Consider the following 16,633-nt stretch of genomic DNA (forward strand, 5'->3'; position numbering starts at 1 on the left):
TGAGTTGTTTTAAAATGTTGACTGGAGCAATTTATCTTCCATCCCTAGTACAATGAAAAGAGTGTGTACATGATGTAGCCTGGATGTCTTTCTTTAGCTAAATAATTTCACATTTACATCTTAACAACTGTTTCCTTTTAGTTTGTTTTTCTGTTTCATGGTTGAGAACATAACAGCTTCGAAGTATTTCCCACCATGCCACGATGATCTGGGTAGCTGATCTCTTACCACTTCTGTGTTGCTTATATAGTTCATCTCAGTAATACATCATTAGTTTCTGATCTCAATTTTGCCCAGATGATTTAAAAGGGGATTGCTCATTATATGAAAACAAACGCAGAGACCCATCATAGATAATCTTGTGGGTTGCAGTTAAGACCCAGACATCTGACAAAATCATTGCCTATGCATCTTTCAAGAAGACAAGAGGAAAATTAGTGCAACTGAAGAGGGAATTAGCAGGAGAGATTCAGTAAATAGTGCTTAGAATGATCTTACTTCAGGGCTTTTGAAGTCACTTAAGAAAAATGTGTGAAATGAATTTACTTCATCAGGTTGTTCTGACTTATTGGAAGTGAGGTGTGAATGCCAAGAGGCTTTTCCTTACAGACTTAAGAAGCTATAAAGAGGAATGTTATTCATGGAATTAAGCTGGTTGACACAGTACAATAATACAGTTATAGTGAGATAAATCTATTGAATTTAAATATCTGCATCTAGATACCTAGCTATAACACCATAGTTGCTGTGGAGATTGTTAAGAGACTGAACCTTTCAACACTTACCAATGCTCACATGCAAATTCCTTGCCTCAGGGGCACCTCTCTGAGAGCTGTTGACTGGCAACATCCAACTGGTAGCAAGGGAAGACTTCTTCTGTCTTGGGCTCAGAGAAGTCCAGCTGCTTAGGCCCACTCACTTGCCTCATAGGACTTATTCAGGAGCTGTTGCCTGGCAACTACCAACTGACATGAAGGGAAAACTTCCTTTTGTTATGGGTTGTGTGAGATCCATCTGCTCAGCCTCACTCCCTTGCCTCAGGACACCATAGAGGAAGCTGCTCTCTGGCATACCAGGGAAGAACAATGACGATGACAGGAAATGCTGTCTGATTAATCTTGGTTTCCTTTGGACACCATGCAAATTCTGTTCCTGACCTAGATTTGTGTGTGATTTTTATTTTGAGAATCTTTTGTAAGCCACTTCATCAGGGTCTGAAGTCTACAAAGGGGGTGGGGTACAAGTATTCTACATAAATAATAAAATACAAACATTACAGAAATCCTTGAAGGAATCATACATGAAGCCACAATCAATCATGTATAACTGAACAGATATAAAATATGAGAAGTCCACATGCAACCCTGAGATGGGAGTGAGAGGAACATGGGACAGTGTGTTCCTCCTGACCAAGTAACATATATGGTAGAGAAAAGCAAATAACTATGGCACTGCATATTAGTCAATATTTTATCATATGGTTTATTCTGAGCATCAATAAAATGCTTGTAAGAAGTATGATAGCTGCCCTATCATATGACAAAAAGCTAGGTGAATGCCATCTCCTTCATAGGCTTTATATGTGGAACATATTATTTTGTTTAAATTTTTTCTTCTTTTCTGAAATAATGGATCTCTTTTAGTCTGAGCACATTAAGGCAATGGAGAGTATCATAATCAATCATATTTAAGCCTGAGATTTCATTCCAATGATTCTCCATCATGTAATGAAAAAACAAATTGCATTCAAAAAGATCAAAAGGGAGAGAAAATTAGGAGAAGTTCTCTTTAGTGTGGTGCAGAGTTTTGGATGCACTTACTTTACTTGAAAGTGAATTTGTGAATGTTAATTATTTCATTGTACAAATGATACCACCAGCAGTGTGAACTCTGCAGCCCTGGTCCTCAGACTTCAGCTACAGTCTAGGGGAACATATCATGGGGCAACTCCTTCCATGGGGCTTTGCATTTTTTAAAGGAAGAATGGACGTTGAGGGAGGCTGCAGAACACTGGAGAAATGCTTGCTGGAAGAAAAATCATATTTATCCTTCTGGGCTCAGAGTGATAAAATGAGCTAAAAATCTGCATCCATGGATAGTCTAAAGACATTATTGATTGGCCCAAGAATGAGACAGAAAAGGGGAGGGGGCTTTCAAGAAACTGGAGGACAGATTTTGGTATAGCATTAGGGTTTGTTTGTTTTTCTCATGTTCAAGTCCAGTAATTTTCTATGTAGGCTATTTAGATGCTAGTTATATGGGTAGCACTGGAATAAAGGGAGAAGAACAGAATTCTGATAAAGGGATAAGATTATGTGAGAAGTGATAAAATTGTCCCCATCAGGAAAGTTGGAGTGTCAGATGAAAGATTTCTATTCAAAACTGTCCTGAGGTAGTATAGTCCCCAGAAAACACAGCAATGTGTTGTGTTTTGTCTGTGCCTGCATTATATACTGACAGAAAATATACTTTTGCATTGTATTCTGGGATCATAGTGTAATATATCCACTATAATCTCCTCAAGGTACAGCATCTTTCCAAAGGGAATTACTGTCTCTTCTACCTCCCCACCCAACCTAAGGTAAAGGTAAAGGTAAAGGGACCCCTGACCCTTAGGTCCAGTCGCTTACGACTCTGGGGTTGTGGCACTCATCTCGCTTTATTGGCCAAGGGATCTGGCATACAGCTTCCGGGTCATGTGGCCAGCATGACAAAGCAATCGATCAATTTATTTACTGCATTAGCCCTATGGCCATAGCACATAGTAAAAGACCAGGCAGTAGCCTGACACGATTATACAGAAAATACAACAGTTAAAACAATTGGGAGTAAAATCAAGCAGGTTAAAACAAATAAAATAAAATAAATAAAATAAAAAGCAGTAGCAGGCGTGATGACAGTCTCCATGTTGGGATTATACATAAGACTAAGGCTAGGGGAAGTTGGCCAAAAAGGTGGTCCTGAGTTTCAGGGCCTGTAATATGTAGATGGCCACTCCATGTGAAACCAAGGGGTTGGCATCCACCAGTAGATATTTCATGCGGTCAACGTCCCTGGCGATATTCGGCGGGATTAGAGAGAGAAGCCTGGATCTTATTGAGGCATATAGTGGGCATGACAAAGCCACTTCTGGCGAACCAGAGCAGTGTACGGAAATGCCGTTTACCTTCCCGCCACAGCGGTACCTATTTATCTACTTGCACTTTGACGTACTTTCAAACTGCTAGGTTGGCAGGAGCAGGGACCAAGCAATGGGAGCTCACCCCATCGCAGGGATTCGAACCGCCGACCTTCTGATCGGCAAGCACTAGGCTCTGTGGTTTAACCCACAGCACCAACCGCATCCCTCCATCCAACCTAGAGAATGATAAAAAAATGAGAACCAAATGCTCCAAAATGTATCTTGTTTAACTAATGCTCATCCATTTTTATGTGAGTTTTTCTGAGGGAGATACCTGCCAAATTCTGCCATACATTCCACATTTTGCCATACATTCCAGTTTCCATTTTCTGCTGTCTAGCCATCTTCATCCTTGTTATAACTAAAAGTAACCCAAGTTGTTATATAGGACTTCTTCCAATTTTTCATCAAATAGTGTTAATAGTGCTTGGGCAGCCAGAGAAGAATTCCTTTTCTAAAAGGTACACAGGTAAAAGTTGATATATAAAAAGTCTAAGATGCCTCTCTCTTGGGAGTTTTTGGATGGGTTTATTGCAACCAATTAATAGGTTATTTTTCATTTTTAGATTAACTTTTTGAAGACTGAAATGGAAAGGAAGAGCAAAATGATCAGGGATCTTCAAAATGAGGTAAGAGGATCCTTAGCTGTCAGAAACATACCTAAAATACGTAAAAGTTACAGAGATTGGATGCCTGGGGTATTTACAATACCCAGTTTCTATCCTGCCATATTTTTACACCTTGTTCCTTTGAGCATTCTGGCCTCATTTTAGGGAAATAGTCTTTGCTGACTCCAGTTAACCCCTTAATGATATATTGTGCAGCATTCTATCTTGTGTTCAAGGCCTGAAGTTTGGAACCTGTATCCAGGGGATGGTCAACCTATGGCCTGCCAAGTTTTGGGAGTTGTAGTCCAGCAGCATTTGTAGGCCAACAGGTCAGCCATCCCCAATGTATCCCACCTGCCTTGTTGTTAATTCTGTCCTGGAGTTTTAGTGCTGATCTGGCATGCTTCTGATTTCTGATTATTTTCTGGTGACTTGTATTTTTGGTAAGCCTGCCTTTCACAGGTTTTTCCTGTTATGATAGCATGCCTGTTCCAAACTCCTGTTTGCTTGTTTTTCATGAAATCTGCATTTTTTTTCCTGGTTTTCCTTGTCCTGGGTTCTTTGGACCTACATTGGCTCCTAATACGTTTCCGAGCACAATTCAAAGTGTTGGTGCTGACCTTTAAAGCCCTAAATGGCTTTGGTCCAGTATACCTGAAGGAGCGTCTCCACCCCCATCATTCTGCCCGGACACTGAGGTCCAGTGTTGAGGGCCTTCTGGCGGTTCCCTCACTACGAGAAGCCAAGTTACAGGGAACCAGGCGAAGGGCCTTCTCGGTAGTGGCACCTGCCCTGTGGAACGCCCTCCCACCAGATGTCAAAGAAAAAAACAACTACCAGACCTTTAGAAGACATCTGAAGGCAGCCCTGTTTAGGGAGGCTTTTAATATTTAATATATTATTGCATTTTAATGTTCTGTTGGAAGCCAGCCAGATGGGTGGGGTATAAATATATTATTATTATTATTATTATTATTATTATTATTATTATTATTATTATTATTATTATTATTATTATTATTTGTCCCTGCCCTGACTGAAAAAATGAACATTCAGAAATAACTATGTATGTTTTCCTTACACTGATATTTTAGTGAAGTTTTCTTATGGCTAAGATATAATAATGGATTTTTAACTATATGTTCTGAAACAGGAGGAAACGAGTCTTTGAAATTCTCCATAGTAAGACTGATTCTCGATAGGGTTGCCATATTTCAAACATTGAAAAGCCAGCCAGAAAAGTTTTTCAAATTTGCAAAAAAATGACATTTTGGAGCTTTTTTTGGGGGGGGGGGTAAATGCACAAACGACTCTGCCAACATGGGTTGCCATACATCCGGATTTCCCCAGACTTTTTTTTTTACTGATTTCCATCCTGACACTACTGCCAACTACAGTATTCCAAATATATCCAAGAAATTCTGGACGTATGGCAACTCTAAAGAGGTTCTATTATCTTTCAAAAAACAAGACAGACAGAAAGAATGTACAATTGAGAATGGGAACTATCCAGTTTTGCTTATATTACATCAAATTTCCAGCACAATCCTACTCAGATGTAAGTTCCACTGAATTCAGTGATTCATTTCTTTGAGTGTGTGAATAAACAGTGTTTCTCAAAGCAATCAAGTTCTATTAAGACCAAATTCAAATAATTCACCAGCTCTGTGGTGAGATGTTGTTTGTGAGAAGTTGGTGCCTCACAGTTTAAGGGCATTTACAGTAGGCTTGTGAATCTGCTCCTTTTTTTTTTTTTTGAAGATGCTATGTTTTGCTGATTTATTTATTTTTGTATAAATATTTATACACAACTTTTTGGCTCCCCATTAGATGCTCAAAGTGAGTCACAACCACAGTAAAATAATACCAAAAAAAATCAGTGTAAAAACTTGTGAAAAACAGGAGCATCAGGAACAAAATTGTGTGAATTGGACAATGAAAAAAGCACATTTAAACAAAACAGTTTTAAGCCATCTATAAAGTTGTAAATGAGGAGATGGATAAATCTTACAATTTTGGTTTCTCCCTCTCTTTCATTTTTTTCCAGTCAGTTCACCGCATTCCTGCATCAGCTTTTATTTTAGGTTCACATGGAAATTCGTATGCAGTTGTTGTGCATTTCTCCTAAGATATACACTTTTGCAAGAGATTTTCCCTAACATCATTTACCGTATCAAAATCATTTATCTGGCAGCTTTTTTTTTTTAAGTCAAGGTGGTTTAAAATAATCTAAAATAAAAATCCATGAAAAAAGCTCAATGCATGCAGTGAATGCATACAGCATCTCCAAGTAACTTAGTGGAGCAGTTGAGAGGAATGAGTGAATAAATATGTGCCAGAAGCCTATTGCCACTGGCTCCTGACTCACTTCAGAGGGGATGCAAATGACACACGGTGGGTATTACAATAGAGAAAAGCCCTCTCCCTAGTCACTGCCAAATGGGTTTCTGCAGGCTGCAGACCTTTGTGCAGAGGCGGAGCTAGCTGCTCCAGCACCCGGAGCAGCACACATGCTGTGCACCTGGGGGGTGGGGCTAGCCACCTGTGGTGAGCATCCTGGGGGGCCCGCCCATGGTGAGCGTCCTGGGGTGGTGGTGCCGCGAGCATCCTGGGGGGGTGCCGCCCACGGTGAGTGGCGAGTGTCCCAGGGGGGCAGAGTGGCGATGCAATCCCCCCTCAGGGATTACACCCGGGGCAGACCGCCTCCACCGCACCCCCTTCCTCCGCCACTGCCTTAGTGATCAGGCATGAATATCCAAGCATTCTTGTACTATTTTCACTAAATACACACTGTTACGCACACTTTCTACCAATATATGCCTATATGTACACATGCATTTGGATGGCGAACAGCATCTCAAAAATCACAGCAGTGCAAATTTCAAAGGATAACTCCATTTTGGTTTGGGAAGCACAAATTAGGTAGGTTCACATTAAAATGCAAAAGAAACAAATTTCTTCCCCATCTCTACAGAGTTAGTATCATAAACACCCAAAAACAACAACCCTGCATTATATTTCATTGTTTTTAAGCTGCTTGTTTTTGGGTAAAGGTGTTATTAAGAAATAACTCAATTTAGGTTTCTTCAAACCATTTGATATCATTTTAGCACATTTTGGGGTTTGCAGCTCCTCCCGCTTTGTGAAGTATTTGATCCCTGGTAGCATAAAGAGCTTTGATCTTCTCTGCCACTTTATATTATATATCAGCTTGGTTGAAGCATTTGTCACCCACCAGCTCCTGCGAGACAATTTCATTTTCTACCTGCAATCTCTCAAGCCTCTTTGGGATGGGAAATGTGCTAAAATGTCTCTTGGGGAGTCATACAAAAAAAATCTATGTTCTCCTTTCACATAAAACGCTTTAAAAGACACATAAAAATAAAAGGTATGAAATGGAAGCTTATGGCTGCTTTGGGACTGTATGCATCGGTTCACCTAAACGCTTAACAGTGCCTAATGAATTTTGATGAATGCTATTCTTTAAGCAAGAGTGGAACTTCTCAATGCTTTCATCAGCATGTTTCAGTGAACATAAATGCAAAGCACTGGCCTTTTTGTAAACAACCTTGTCACCTGGATGCATTGCTAACTCTATGGCCATACTTTTCTGTAAGCTTGCAAAGTTTAGCTTTACCACCTTTAATAACCCCAAGGAAGCAAAGAAATATTCCATGTTATGATTGTTCACAAGGGATCAAAATAATACCCTTTTCTGTTGTTGGAAGTTGAATGGGGCGATGATTTGGTTGTTTATATGTGCAATGCAGTCTTCACAAGGTTTGCTGATGAAAAGCTTTGAGTCATACCGACAGTCAAACTTTAGCTTCTACCATTTCTATGGGTGGTCATGCCATCCACTGAATCAAAACCCAAAGGAAACTATGGTTGTGCTAAAAGCCAATGCTTGGTGATCTGAGTTCATTGTGTCAGTAGGCACCCAACCAGCTCAACCCATGGGAGAGGGGCTAAAAGTAAGCAATGGTTGACTAAAACCCACATGTACTGTGAGGTCATGGGTTAAATTCATTTTCATTGATTGGGTAGGTTCTTTCCCCTGGCCTTTGATATCTGATATGTGTGCTTTCAGAGCCTCTTCTATTCTTGTGGCTGTAATCTGTTTAATTTCCCCCTCCGCTGCCTCTTTAATTGTTGTAACCCACCTTGGGACTTGCTGGTGAAGGGTAGATAATATATTTAATAGTAATAGTAGTAGTAATAGTAATAGTAATAGTAATACCATGGTTGCTGCATATAGCTGTGGTAGGTTTCTTAGGCTGGAGGGGACAAACAAAAGTCTCCTGAATATGGGAACTATGGCATAGCTGGATCTGACTGCGAGGCTCAGAACATAGGATATATGACCATTTGCAAAATCAAACTAATGTTTAAAAGATTGATTTTAATTCTTATTAAAACATGTGTCACCGGGAATGTACCTACCAGATACTTGCTTCTTTAAAAAAGAGCATATTGGTTGACATGCTGGGCCTTACTGCTATATAGTAAATTAAATTAAATTAAAAGTGCTGTTTGCAATGCAATCAAGCAAAGTTTAAATAGAAATAGAAATGGGAAATATAAGCAGTTCCCAAGGAAATGCATGTGTAAACATATACAGTAGATGTCATTCTTGGATTCTTCAGGACCTGTTAATAAATATTCCAGGCAAACAGCTGAACACAAAAGGGGGGTCCTACCTCCATCTTGATGTCCAAAACCTGCTGGTAGCAGAGTATAGCCTAGAATCCCTTAAGTTTGAGTGGTAGGGTTGAAGCTGCCTGAATCAGTTTGTTATACTGATGCTAGTTATATCTTTTTGTATCTCAATGGGACGGGGGCAACACAAAAGTGATGGGTAGGTTCATTTTATATTCTCTGAAATCAACTGCTGCAAAGGATCAATGAGTCATTTATCTTACCCAGTGGCTTTTTTCTAAAATAAACAAATAAATGTTTAGGAGTACTCTCATTTTGATTCAAGAAAAACCACAATTTTATAGTTCAAATTGGGAAAAATAAATATAGTAAATTGACAAAAGTACAAAGTTTCACAAAACGTTTGGGGGTATGCGTTCCCCTGCATCCTCACAGAAAAAAAGCAGATCTTACCTATCACCTTCAAAATAGACAACTGGTTCAGTTAATCCTGAGACAAAGACCTGAGGAACTCAAATAAGATCAAATATTGTTGTAAGCCAAAAATCCTAGCATGTCATTTTCCGGTGTCGGGGCATATATATTTTTGATTTTAAAAAAGAAAAACCCTCACAGAGTTGTAGAAAAAACTTATTACATTTTTCACCCCATAGTTAATATAAGTGAAAAGCAATCCTTACATTAAAGGAAATAGAAAAATTGCTTATGTGGGATTAATGGTACCGGCAAAATCTTTGTGATGAGTTGTATTGATTCTGCCCGTAAGAGTTTCCTATATAAATTTTTTTAAGGCTGCTTGCCAAAGATGCTTGTGGGCAGGCATATGATGCAAGCTAAGAACTCTGGCCCATCTATAGTTTATTTATATTTATAGTGTATATACATAGGTTTCCTTTCCAGATGCTTTCCAAGGTGGAACACAAAATTAAACATACAATTTAAAATTCAATTTAAAATTAAAATGTAAACTAGAATAATAATAAAAAAAACAAGCCCAGAAGGCTAGCAATGGAAAAGTATGATCAGTACAGCATGTCTAGCCTGCAGTCTTTTGCAGGCTGACTAAAAGGTGAGCCACACTGAACATAGTGAAACTTGTGAGTAAATATGCATAGGATTGCATTACCATGCATTCTTTATCTTTCACATTCAAAACACAAATTAAAATGCCGTTGTAAATAAGTTTTCAGGAACCAATGAAATGTAGACAATGATAAAGCTGGGTGGGCATTGCCCTTGAAAGAAATGTTCAGAAAATGAGTGCTCAAATCCTAGCTACCAAGATGAGTTTGTTAATGAATGGAAGATACATTGAGCAGAGTTTTCCCTCTACATCTCAGGTGCTATGGGAAAGTTTGTATGGGAGAAGTTGTAAGTGGTTTTCTCCTTGTGCCACCTACGTCCAATTCAGCTTCTTTTTGAAGCCTTCCACTTTTATTCGAGAACATTGGACTGGTCTTCCAATTCTGATACCAGCTCTAGAGCCAGTGAAAACCCCTTAGGTAAATCTCTAAGGGTTTCTAAGCAGCCCTTCCAGATGCATGTATGTACTATGCTTGTTTAAAAACAACAACATTCACAACATGTCTATGGACCCTGCCCTTCCAAATGAGGAAAGCAAAACACCACTTGGAGAATGAGTGAGGCAATCTGCTCCACCTTTCCAGTTGCTATCTATGCAATGGACTGGGAAAGAGAGAAATGGAGCCCAGCTGAGGGTTCACAGAGCTGCAGCTCCATTGCTGAAGAGCAGGGCTGTCTTACCCATAGGCACTAGGGGTGTGGGGCACCCGGGCCCCGGGCTCTCAGGGGTGCCAAGCCAAGAGTCTAGGGTCCGAGAGTTGAGTCCAGGGAAGAGCCCGTCCATTGGTCGGAGCATGGCAGCGGGCTCTTCTGCTGTGGGTAGCTTTGCGCCGCGAGTTCGGGGGCAACCGAGTCAGTGAGACACTGAGGCAGCTGGGCAGCTCCGCCCTCCTGCGTGCCTGAGACTGGGGAACCTGGGGGCGTTGGGCAGATCTTTGCACGCATATGCTTAAGACAGCCCTGCTAAAGAGCACAAGTGGGTGAGCAGGATGTAAAAGGAAATCTGGTGCCCAGAGTAGCCTTGGGACCAGGTCAACTGGTCAATTAGGAGAAGTGGAATTGCTGCACAGCAATGTCATTGACGGGATTTGAGCTGAGGTTAGATTAGGTTCCTACATCTGTACAAAGCAATAAATATTTTTCCCATAGCAACCGAGCTGAATAGGCACAGCAGGACCCTGTGAACCTCTTTGTCAATATAATAGCTCATAGAAATGGGTCACCAAACTATTATTATTAAGGTAGAAAGATATAAATGTCAGAGTTTCAGGGAAGAAGAATTAAGGGAGCACTTGAGTCTCTCTTTGTACTGAATTACAAAACAAGTTAAAAACACAGAACAAAAATGAACTGCAGGAAAGATCTGCTTTTTTATTTCCAGAGGACCTCTTCAAGATAATTTTGTGGAGATTTTTCTTGGTCTTGTGACAAGCCTTTCAGATTTTCTTTTCCATGCATAGAGGTCACCAGCTGCATGAAGCAACCGCATGGATATAGCTGTAGGTCCATACTTCTGCCCTTTACAGACTCATAACTTGTTTTATGGAGACTTGTGGGGCAGGGTAAATCAGGATAAATCAAGACAGCAGAAGATCTTGCAAATAAATCCACAGAAGTTACTAGTCCATTAAAATGTTTACTATCTTGTCTATCAATATGTGGGAGATTAGCAGCCAAACCTAACAAATAGATATTCTTGCTAGTTAGCATGAGAAGGGGTTCAGTTCACAGAGCTATACTGCTGATAGGCAGATACTCAGACCACAGAAATACAATTGGTTGAAAGGGCTCTGTGTGATGTCATTTCCTCTCCTCTCAAATTATATTTTTAAACTTACTCCCCAAGTTGTTGCCTGATTCTTTGTTAAGTGGGGTAAGAAAGAGAGAGCCAGCTTACATCATAGCTGGACTTGCTCAAAACAAGCATAATTCCTATGCTTTGCATTTTGCTGTCAAAGGTGGGATGCTCAACCCACACACATGGGTGTCTTGAGCAATTAATTGCAATTAATTTATCCTCTCCTACCCATTAAAACCCATCCCACATTATATTGGGCATTTGTGGTACATTCGGACAATGTTTAAAGGAAAGAATGAGAGTCGAGAAGAAGGAACCAACAATCTCCCTATTTCTAAAAGCTTTCCTGCCTGTTTGCCTAGATGCCATGTTATTCACCACAGGTGAGTAAGTGATTGACCATTTACAAGCCTTATATAAGAGGGTCAGTATATATGTGTGGAAGTTCCTTGAAATTTATCGTTCAAATTGTGTTAGTAATGTGTTTTTTATGAAAAGAACATTCCCATGATTTAAGACAACCACATGTCATTGCTAAACCTCTTAGGATTCCAGGCATAGGCATACCTTTCAAAAACTCTTAGAGCAGTGTTTTTCAACCTTTTTTGGGCAAAGGCACACTTGTTTCATGAAAAAAATCACGAGGCACACCACCATTAGAAAATGTTAAAAAATTTAACTCTGTGCCTATATTGACTATATATAAAGTAATTCTCCTGAATAGGAATCAAATAAACACAAAGAAAGTATTTTATAATTACTTTATTATGAAATAGTAAGTAAACAGAAATATGAAAAATTATAAAATACTTCATTCAGTGCGCAACCAGGGCCTGTTTGGCTGAACACAAAGCTGATATTCTGGCTGGAATTTTTCCCACGGCACACCAGGCAACATCTCGCGGCACACTAGTGTGCCGCGGAACAGTGGTTGAAAAACACTGTCTTAGAGTATGCATTGCATTTTTGACAGCACTTAACGCAGCAAGGGATTAACTAGACCACCACTGCTTCATATCTCTTTTGGCCTCTTCCTTGTAATGTTTAGGTAAAAACAATGTATGATGTGCCATCACTGCATTATGTATTTTCCTGTACACAGTGTACATTTTCCCAATGTAAAATAGCTAACGATGGGAGGTGGGGGCAGAGAAATGCCCAGTGATGACAGTAATACTTTTATAGTAAGAATAATCTAAATGCATTAAAAAAACTAGAAAAGCTGTTGCTGAAGTTTCTGTTTCTCTGTATGTTCTAATATATAAGTGTAATGGAAAACAATATGTCTAAGGTCATATAAATATCTCTGGCACTGTAAGCTGCATGCCATTGGGATCCATTGGCCACACATGTTGAGATGACCATGTGACTCTGCTAAGTACTACTCTTGAGTGTTTGCTCTTAGTGATGTTCATAATGGCAATTTAATTACCTCAGCATATGGTATTGGCTCACATGTAGAGCTGTTTCCACAATGGAAAAACCATGTGTCCCAGCTCTGATTTGTACAGAATAGATTATTGTGTAGGAAAGGGGCTTTTCAAATGTGACTCATCGAGCTCTCATTTAAGTTATGCTGCTGGGATATCTGCACTGGAACAACCACGCCTACCTGATAGATCCTGTTGTCTATTGATCAGGGTAATACAGTTTGACTTTTATGAGTCAAGAAACTTGAATGTTCTTTGCAGAACATACAAGTTACTTACAACTCTGCTCCATTCCCAAACATCTTATCCAAAATGTTCCCCAACTCTCCAGAGCAGATTTTACTGGTGTATGAAGGGCTAAAGGGAAGAGAAGAGGAAGGAAAAGTTCCATTGCATGAGCAGAATTTCATGCCATTGGGAGTCTAGGAGTGTTGCATGCCTTTGTCAACACCTGTTTTCAAAAAATGGAAGGACCAAAGGCAAGAGTGGGAAAATATGGGAAATGGTTATTGTTATATGGATTGTATTACCAACTTCATAGTTGAGTTCCCCTTTTGCAACAGTTCATAAAATTTGCTCTGCTTGAACATTGCAGGTTGTCTTAGCAGACCGCTTGATTTTTTTTTTTTTTTGCAGTACCAGTATCATAATCAAAAACAGTGGTGTATTGGCTAGGATTCTGAAAAGGGACCCTTTAGCTGGTAATATTTTAAGGGTGGTGGGTTTGAATGGTAGACCGTACCAAAGCCAGATTTTGTAAGACATGAGCCCTAGGTCAGGACATTGTTAACCCATTTGATAAATCCAGCCCAGGGCAAAACTGAATGCCGGGGCAAAAAAAGTCAAGTACAGGTCCAAGTATGTATATTCTCCACCTTTCTGCAACCTTTCCACAGTCCACCTGGATGGAATTCATGGTCTGCAGACTACAGTTTGCGAACACTGCTGAAAACATTTCAATCAACGATGAAAAAATATATATGCAGATATTCTTAAGGAATCAAAGACGTCTTAAGTGTACCAAAGAAGTGAGATTATAAAATGTGAATCAGAGCTAGCGGGGTTGCTTGAAAATCTTGTAGGAGATTTTGTGTGTCAGGCTTGCTACATAATTAGGGAAGTGATAAAAGGAGCACAGATTCATTTGGAAAGTTGGGTTACAGGCAGTACAGTCCCATAGTTCAAGCAGAACAAAGTCAAACATGTAACCAGTGAAGAATGGATTAAAGGAAGCACTGACATTTGAGCCATTAACACAGATAACCTTTCTCCTTATGCTCTCTCCTACAAAGATGATATACAAAGCATGGATTATTTGGTTTAAACGGTATATGAAATTGCCTCATGCATTTCAAGATTAAATCCTTGGAACATACCAGCTGTAAGATAAATAATCAGCTCACACTTAATGTTTTGTACTCACTTTCAGGGACTCTGTATAAGAGATTATGGAATCGGTTACAGTTGTCTTGTTGGAGCTGCTTTAAAAATATGGTACTGTATTCTAGTGATCTGAAAAACACAAGAAAATGTGGTGTTGCTATACCTTCTATTTTAGGCCAATAGCAGATTTAGTTGACATTCACTACATTTTAAAATGGTAACTTAAGAGTATGTGACCCTATTTCATTTAAAGTCTCCCGATCGTTTAATGAACTATGTTAGCATCTGAATTGTCATGAGTCACAGAATGTTCATATGCATTTTCTGAGGTAACTGGTGTGTGTGGGAGTATGCTGAGGAGTGACAGTTGTGTCAATTTCTGTTTCTCTCAATTTCATTTTTTTAAAAAAGTTTTAAGTTCAGTTAGCTAATTTCCCAGTTTGCATTCTGCTCCTTGCAAAAAAGTATATTGTGTGTACTTCTCATAAAATATGTATTTTTCTATAATTTCACCATATATGTGCCTGTGTGCAATGTCCCCTAATATAATACATGTATCCCAGTTTGGTGTCAGCTGCAGATTTGATGAGTATCAATTCCTTCATCCAAGTCATTTATAAAGATGTTGAACAACAACAGGCACAGGACACTTTTTTCCAGGCTGATGAGGAACAATTAATGAGCATGGGTTAGGGGGTGCAAAATACTTGCCTTGCCCTGGGCACTGGCAACCCACACTACGCCACTTTTTCATCCATCAGGGTGACCAAGGCTGATTCCATCCGAAAGCTAGGCCTCAACACAGACTGAAATTTGTTAAGATAATCAGTTCTACAGCTGAACTGTCACTGTTCTCTCAAGCACTTTACAGTAGTACCTCTGGTTGCGGACAGGATCTGTTCTGGAGCTCCGGTCAGATCCTGAGGTTTTCATAATCGGAGGTGCCTGTTCTGTGCATGTGCGTGGCACGGTAGAGAGCTTCTGCGCATGCGCGCATGGCGAAACCCGGAAAAATACTTCTGGGTTTACCACGTGCGTATCCCGAAGGATATGTAACCAGAGGTGCTCGTAAGTAGAGGTACCACTGTACTCAAAAAATGGCATTTGTGCATGGGTGGCTATTGTCAAGTACTTCAAGGACCAAGGAGGTCATATTTAGGAGTAGTCACACTCCTTTAAGGAACCAGGCACCTCTCCACCTACCCACAAATATGCATTAGGCACACCCTGGACTCTCAGCTAGCTCAAATTACCCACGATGGGTAGAGGTTGAGAGAGTACGCTATGGGCGAAACTGCTGCAAGGTACCACCTAAAATTCTAGAAGCATGCTTAGATTTCAGTAAGAAAAGCAGCAAACGGAGATTTCCATTTATTTGAATTCCTTCCCCATCGTCGTTTCACAGTTCATTAGTCCCAAATATTAACACTTCAAGAAGCCTAAAACTACCTATTTAACATGTATAATTATTCAGCTCAAATTAATTTACATTTCAAGTACCTTCCATTTTACCTTTATAAAGCCTTATCCAGCCTGATTAATGAATATTTCAATCTTCAAATCAGTTATTTTCAATCATGTCAACATTTTCTTTAACTTATTTTTCTCACTGCCGCCAGCCAAATGACTTACATGATAAAACTCATAGTGCTTGAATCAATTTGCATTACTATCCTTATTGCCTTTTCTAAAATGAAATTTATCAGCAAAGGGTACAAGGCCAAATTTCTCACAATCCCCAGATTTTAAAATGAGGACAAAAACTCATATGTGAAGGACATATCTTCTCCTCCATTTTTGGTTAGCTGCTGTTTACTGCCATTCACCTCCCTCCTGCTGCTTTCAGGCTTTTTCTAATCCAAAATGACCACAGCCAATCAAGGAAGATACCATAAATGTGCTAATGTCACATTACCCTGTATCCAACCAGATTTGACTGTCACCATGAAACTGAGAGTGAGGGTGTCATAGGAGACTTAGAGGATGCACCAATCTGGAAGCCAGACAATCAGCTTACTGTACCCTCTCTCTCCATTGAGAACAGAACAGAATAAGAAAACCCTGACTCAACCCAGACACAACTAAATTCAGTGCCATCTACAGATTGAGTCATATAATGAGCACTCACACTTTACATTGTGGGTGCCCTTCAGAGCCGTCTCATCCATAGAAGCCGGTGGCGCGGTGCGCCAGGGCGCTGGGCGCCCCAGGGGCGCCCCCGCGAGCCCGCCGGCATACCGGGCTCCTCCTCCCCAACCCGCCCCCACGGGCAGGCGGGCACTCGCGCGCCGGCGGGCGGGCTGTAAGCCGCCCGCCCTCGCCTCCCAGAGCCCCAGCTGGAGCGCTGGAGCGGCGCGGGGCTTTGCGCGACCTTCCAGCACTCCAGCTGGGGCTCTGGGAGGCGAGGGCGGCCGGCTCGCGCTCCCGCACGCAGCCGCCCGCCCGCCCGATGCAGCGCGAGCTGCCCAGCAGCGCCGCGCCGTCCAGCTGC

The 16,633-nt window shown here is 40.5% G+C and overlaps 1 protein-coding gene across 3 annotated transcripts in view; it reads left to right on the forward strand.

Moving 5' to 3' along the window:
• Positions 1 to 16,633, forward strand: part of LUZP2 (leucine zipper protein 2) — a 292,217-nt gene that overhangs the window by 151,031 nt on the left and 124,553 nt on the right. For all 3 annotated transcript variants that reach the window (XM_033151006.1, XM_033151009.1, XM_033151011.1), the window contains exon 5: positions 3,748 to 3,810. In XM_033151006.1, the coding sequence (XP_033006897.1) occupies positions 3,748 to 3,810 (63 nt within the window). The remainder of the gene's footprint in view (positions 1 to 3,747; positions 3,811 to 16,633) is intronic.

Source organism: Lacerta agilis, chromosome 1 (assembly GCF_009819535.1).
Source record: "Lacerta agilis isolate rLacAgi1 chromosome 1, rLacAgi1.pri, whole genome shotgun sequence".
Classification (NCBI taxonomy): domain Eukaryota; kingdom Metazoa; phylum Chordata; class Lepidosauria; order Squamata; family Lacertidae; genus Lacerta; species Lacerta agilis.